This window comes from Poecilia formosa, unplaced genomic scaffold (assembly GCF_000485575.1).
Source record: "Poecilia formosa unplaced genomic scaffold, Poecilia_formosa-5.1.2 Scaffold145, whole genome shotgun sequence".
NCBI classification, from domain to species: domain Eukaryota; kingdom Metazoa; phylum Chordata; class Actinopteri; order Cyprinodontiformes; family Poeciliidae; genus Poecilia; species Poecilia formosa.
In genome coordinates, this window is record NW_006800084.1 from 444697 (window position 1) to 451425 (window position 6729).

The following is a 6729-nucleotide window of genomic DNA, read 5'->3' on the forward strand; positions in this document are numbered from 1 at the left end:
CGCACAAAAACAGTTCAAATCAAATCCCCGCCGCCAATCAAACTGGACATGTGCACATCGACAGGAAGCGGTTCCAGAAAATAAACCGCACAGGATGGACGGGTTGCATTGCTGCAGTTGTTAAATGATCTTGATGATTATTGTGGATGGCTGGAGTGTGACTTGAAGTCCTGGTTTAGTGCCTCCAGCTGCTGTGTAACCCGAGCCTCGGATGGACCGACAGCGGGGCTGGACAACAGTCGGGGTGTTTGATAGGGGGGATTTAAGGCTCTTCCCCTTCGGTCTTTACTCTCACACTCTTTCTCCTCCTCACACTTTATATTTAAACATAGTCAAGTGGAATGCATTAGGGGGATTCAGGGGACATAATGGCTCTGCGCTGTTTAGGGATATTTTTCGTATTTCTCGCTGCTCTGGGGACTCTGACGAGCCTGGGTAAGTGGTGTGTTTGCAAACTTTTGGTTGATCTTCAGGGACTGGCATGCTGCGCAGTTGTGATGCTATATGTGGACAGACGATCAGTGTTCAAGGATGAGCAACTCCAAAGGTCTTCCTTTTAGCGATTTGTTGCGCTTAGTAGGACTTTTCTGTTTTTAAAACTGAATTTAATTTCCAAAGGGTCATTTTAAGTATAATTTTTAATTTGTTTGTAAAGTTTAAATGAAAAACATCACAGTAGGAATAATGCGAGAGTAGGAAAAAGGAACAGAGAAACCTGTAACAGATGTGTGGGAACATTAGCAAAATGAAGGATTGCTATTCTTCTTCATTTTTGAACGATCCTGATGTTGAATTCAGATATTTAAAGCTGGGGGGCCAGTGGTGGGGTGGTTGTGCAGGATCTTTGATCCTATCAGCAGCAACACACAACTCATCGTGCTGAAAACAGTCAAGGCCCCAACATGCAGGATCCCAAGGTAGATTATGATTCAAAGTGATGTTTTTCATTGAATTCTGCTTTGAGTTCTTTTACACTGTACAAATAGGAATGTTAGGATTGTTGATCTGTCGGTTTTATTATTTTTATAAATTATTGTCAGACGATGATAACTAGGGCAAATACAAAAAGCAGTTTTAAAATTCTGCTTTCAGTTAAGGGTTAATAATTACCTAAGTTACCCTGGCCCCTTGTGAAAAAGTGCTAGACTCTTAGTGAATTTACTGCAGTTAACCACATTATGTTTTTTAAAGCTTGACTAATTTTCCCAAGTAAGTACTGTCTGATGTAAAGAATTTCTTTGGCAACATGAAATAGGCTAAAAGATCTCGGAAAACAACACATCCTGTCAAAATCTAAAGTCTGTCAGTCTGGAAGAGTTTGTGAACCATGTTTAAATCTACTGTGAGAGCCACAAATGGAAATTGCAGAGAAGAATCCAAATTACATATCACATACTACAACTCATCCAGGAGATTATAAAAGAACCCAGAACGACATCTGAAGCATCACAGTCTTCGCTTGTCTCAGTTAAGGTCAGAGTTCATCAATAAGAAATATGGACAAAAACTGCATCCATGGGAAAACTCCAAGGGAAATGAATGCTGGCAAAAAAAAAAAGACAAATACTTCACTTGTATTTGCTAAACATTTTTGATTGTTTTCAAGACTTTTTGGAAAAGAGTATTTGGATTGACAGGATAAAAGGGAAACTTTTTCAAAAGGTGTTTGTCATTTTACATCAGATGTAAAACTAAAGACATTTCAGGAAATGAATAATGACAGATCAAGACGGTGGTGTTACTGTGACGATGGTTTGTTATAATTGATGGAAACATGAATTCTGCTCTTTAGAATAAAATCCTCCAGTTTAAAACTGATATCTGGTAAAGATATAATAACTGTAACAGGAAACTATTTCTGGTTGGTTTGGATTGTTTCTCTTAATCAGAGAGATCATCATTGAGCCTGCTTTTTCTGTTTACTCTAGTTGTCTATTTAAAATGTCTGGGTATGGAAAAAAAAAACATAAACTATCTGAATGTTTCATAACCCACTATATTTTTTTTCTGACAATCATTTAAAGACGACAAGAAATGTCTGTATAATTTTCAGATTAGGATTTACTCATCACTAAAATGAGTTCACTTCAGTCGAGGAATATATGAAAACTAACATGGAGCTAATTATTAAAGTAATCATTCAACCTATTTAAAATGATCTGAAACACAAGATAAAACAAGTATAATAATACAGATAACTGTAAGTAATGTTTTAGAAATACATTTTTAAAAATGACATTCGCAAAATAATTAAAGATGATTAATCAAACATTTACCGACCACGGATATGTGTTTTAAATCGTAAATTACTACTGTTTTAAAATTAGTATTTACTACTGCCGTTTGTGGTCAAATTGTTGGTATTTCTAATGTCTATTTCAGTTATTTCTGTTTACTTGTCACGTCTTACCTGCTGCTGCCTTCTTGCCCAGGTCAACCTTATGAAAGAGTTCCTGATTTTATTTGCTTAAACATAGATTAATAAAACAAAAACAACTGGTCTTTCAGGATTTTACAGAAAGGATTTCGCATGCTTTATTTCTATTCCGTGTTTGACACTCACAAATACAAAAAGCAAAACAGAAATACAGCCCACTGATGTTTTATCAAAACCAGCTGCATGTGGATGCTGGATGCATTATTGCACTCCGGATGTGTTTCCTAAGACATGATGTTCTGTTGGGGCAGTTTAGAAAGAAAGAAATCTGAATCAGTGAACAGCCTTTTGATCCACCGGCTCTTTTGTTTGACCTTGGGAAGAAAGCCGTTTTCATGTGAAAGGCCACATCTGGTGTGTTCCTGCACACTAGAGTTTTCTGAAATATGTCCCAAATGTTTTAGAAAACATTGTTGAGGTTTTTGAACTCTAAAAAGTTGCACATCACAGGTGACGCCAGCAATGTCACACATCTAAATATATCTTTACTGAAATAACAACTCCTTAAATCTTTTAAAGATATGCTCCTAAATGAGGATGACAAATCAAAGCAGGGCAGGTAGAGATACGAATGAGTAATTATTATTATTATTTTTTTTTTGTATTTCAGAATTTTGGTTTGCACTTTTTAACCTGGTCAGAATTGCGTCATGCATTGCAAATGCATTTTTATGCATTGTCATTGACCTGAATGTATTTCTCTGTGCTGTTTGCCAGTGATCAGCTCGGCACAACAAGTCAGTTATTTACAAAGCTGAAACCGTGGTGATGTAATATTTACCTGTACGGTCATGTTGCTCTGACACAAGATGCTGTCTGTCTTCATGTCACAATGCATAAAAGATCCTGTTGCAAGTTTTGTTTGTCAAAGTTTTGATGCACCCTCCTGCCATCCTCTGTTCTTTTCTCTACGCTTACCTTCGAGATGATTTAGGTATCGGCTGCAGGAAGTGAAGAGAGGTCAAAGCACTGACATTAAATACTAACTAAACCTTGTATGCACTTGAGTTGATTGAGTGAGCTGTATTTAGAAGATAAGTACATACTGTTCAGCTCAAATAGCCCTGCGCTGAAGTCAGCAGCATTGTTTCAAACGGATGTGCGGTGCAATGTTATTTCTATTTCTGCAGATCAAACCGAATTCACAGATTTCTGTTCTTTAGCTTATTTTTTACTTTTATTAAGAGGCGCTCAGAGACTGCTGCACTATTCAGATGTTCACACTTTGACTATGTTCGTCCCTGAATGCATCTTATATGAAGCTCGACTGTATTTAATGATTTAAAAAAATGAAACAGCTGTCAACGCTGTCATTACAGAGCGGCAGCTATGCAAACTGTCCCATGGGTAGATTAAATATTTGCGCCTGGCAGGAGCAGCCAGGCTGCCGGTTCACAAGGGAGTACATGATTCCATGTTTTGTAGTGTGTAACTTTGACCTTTCGTTGCAAAACGTGAAAACTAATTCTAGTGCTTATGAGCCAAGCCCGATTTAAAGCGCAGATTTAGGGTTGCTAAGGATAGTGGAAATTATGTGTTTGTGCATATGGCATCAAACACTTGGAAGGCACAGATGTACAACGAGGTTAAAGTTATAAATTAAATTTAGCAGATTGATTTCATGTTTATTGAATACGTCATGTTTGTCGGAGAAAATTCCCCTGGTGTCTCTCTTTACGTCCTGCGTTTCATTCCTACAGTGGTGTGTAATGAGGAGTCCAAGCTGATCTACGACTTGTTCAAAAACTACAACAAGAACATTCGTCCAGCAGTTGAACCTCGGGAGAAAGTGCAGGTCATGATCAAGCTGACTCTGACGAACCTTATCTCACTGGTAAGAGCTGCAAGCTGTCATTTATTGAAGAAAAAACAACAACAACACACAAATAAAAGATAAGAGCAAACTCCATTGCAAAAAGACTTCCACTTCCCAATCACAGACTTCACTGGATTTGAATGAAGTTTTATGTGAAAGATCAACATAAGGTTACCGTGAATATATATTTTTTTAAATAAATCTAAAAAAGTGTGTTTTCATATTCACATGAAATCAAGTCAACTGCTTCACCAGGACAATAAATACTCCTGTTCTTGTGAGGTTTCTTAGGGAACATCAGTGAACAAACAGCTTCAGGAACATTTTGGGAGTATGTTTGCTCATGTTCTTGCCCAGTCAAAGTTCAGACCTAAATTCTGTTGGAAAATTTGCTGCAAGCCTTGAAATTGTGTCCACAAATGCTTTCCGTCTCATTTGACTGAGCTTTAGACATTTAGTGATGTCTGTTAGAAACCATTTGTCGCTGCAGCAAAATGGGGACTTCACAGCAAACCGCAAAGAGTTAAAACCTTCGGTCTGTCTTTCCGGTATTCACTACTTTGTGTTGGTCCAAAATCAAGCTAAGACATGACAAATTGTGAAAACAAATAGTTCTACAAGATTTACCTCTCTGATCAGCTTCCTATCACAGTACTGGTTCTATTTAAAGACAACAAATGTTCAATGCTTTCCTTTTTCTGCTCCTCTCCCCGAATTTTCAGAATGAAAAGGAAGAGACTCTAACAACCAATGTATGGATTGAAATCGTAAGTTTGCTCTCTTTTCATTTGTAGCTTGAGTTACCGGAAGCAACATGTCTCTTTTTTTTTCTCTCTTGTTTGACTCCAGCCGTGTCTGTTTTTTAACGTCACTGGTGACCTTTCTCTCAAATGTCATCAACAGCAATGGTCTGATTATCGCCTTGCCTGGAACGAGAGCAATTATCACGGCATTCAAGTTATCCGCGTCCCGTACAACACGGTTTGGCTTCCTGACATAGTCCTTGAGAACAAGTGAGGGCTTCACAAAAAATGTGTCAAATTCTGCATATTTTCTCCTGCTGCAGAGCAAGAATGCAGCCTCAGGTCAGCGTTGTTTCCAGTTTCTCTTCTTCTTGTGCAGCATTGACGGCCAGTTTGATGTGGCTTACTACGCAAATGTCCTGATCAACAGTAATGGCTGGATGTACTGGTTGCCCCCTGCTATCTATCGTAGCACCTGTGCAATTGAAATTACTTACTTCCCATTTGACTATCAAAACTGCACACTGGTGTTCAGGTAAAAAATAAAATAAAGCACAGAATCCACGACTTTCACTGCATTATAACTGTCTTTCTTCTTCTTTTCTCTTGTCAAAAACCCAAACAAGATCCCAAACATACAGTTACAACGAACTGGACTTGATCTTGGCTACTGAAGATGATGAAATATTTGAATGGGTGCATATCGACCCAGCTGCTTTTACAGGTACACAACATCCATTCTGTCAGCGTCCTGACATTCAAACTCTGCAGGTTTACCCCGACTGTTTCTGTGTCGCCATAACAGAGAATGGCGAGTGGGCCATTGTCCACCGACCTGCCAGGAAGATGATCAACTCGAGGTATTCCCCCGATGACCTGGAGTATCAGGAGATCGTGTTCAACCTGGTGATTCAGAGGAAGCCCCTGTTCTATATCATCAACATCATCCTGCCCTGCTCTCTGATCTCCTCGCTGGTTGTGCTGGCCTACTTCCTTCCTGCTCAAGGCCAGTGCGAATTGTTATTATCGACAGCCCTTAAAAACAAAAAACAGGACAGAAAATTGGTGGGTAGTTGTCCAGGGCAGCATTAGAAAGGGGGCGGATGAGAATCATATCAAAAATAGATCTCATTCATCTAATTTAGTTTCCTCCTAAATTAGTTTGTTATTGTTTTTAATAGATGTGGACACAAAGGGGAGTTGGGCTTAATGTTGTAAATATGGAGATCTTGTTATGTTTGATGCTAATCTCATAATGCCCAAATCAAGTGACGCGAAAGTTATTCTATATTACCTTCTTTTCTTAGCTGGAGTGGGTGATTATGTAGTATTATATTAATTAATAGTTTGTGAGTCTTAATGTCCTCCATCTTAATTTGACAGCAAAATAATAAACATTCCAAAATGTTGCTGCCCTCTATGTGTTGCTATTATTGTCCAATGATTATATTTTTAGATGGGTTTTTTTGCCATTTCCTTCCAGCTGGCGGACAAAAACTGACTGTCTCCATTTCTGTGCTGCTGGCTCAGACTGTCTTCCTGTTTCTGATTGCTCAAAAGGTCCCTGAGACATCGCTGTCTGTCCCTCTGATTGGAAAGTGAGTCATCTGCAGTCTCTCCTGCTGGTTACGTTTTACGCTCTAATCCAAAACAGATAATCTCTAATGTCCTTCTCAGGTACCTCATTTTTGTCATGAGCGTCACAACCCTCATTGCAACCAATCAGATTGTGG

General features: G+C 38.7%; 1 protein-coding gene across 1 annotated transcript in view; it reads left to right on the top strand.

Annotated features, from left to right (window-relative positions):
* LOC103145702 (acetylcholine receptor subunit gamma-like) overlaps window positions 1–6729 on the top strand; it is a 6844-nt gene continuing 115 nt past the window's right edge. Inside the window, exons 1-9 of the mRNA XM_007563261.2 lie at window positions 1–435; window positions 4138–4271; window positions 4976–5020; window positions 5157–5266; window positions 5376–5531; window positions 5623–5720; window positions 5802–6002; window positions 6480–6594; window positions 6674–6725. Of these exons, the coding sequence (XP_007563323.1) occupies window positions 369–435; window positions 4138–4271; window positions 4976–5020; window positions 5157–5266; window positions 5376–5531; window positions 5623–5720; window positions 5802–6002; window positions 6480–6594; window positions 6674–6725 (978 nt within the window). The 5' untranslated portion in view covers window positions 1–368. The remainder of the gene's footprint in view (window positions 436–4137; window positions 4272–4975; window positions 5021–5156; window positions 5267–5375; window positions 5532–5622; window positions 5721–5801; window positions 6003–6479; window positions 6595–6673; window positions 6726–6729) is intronic.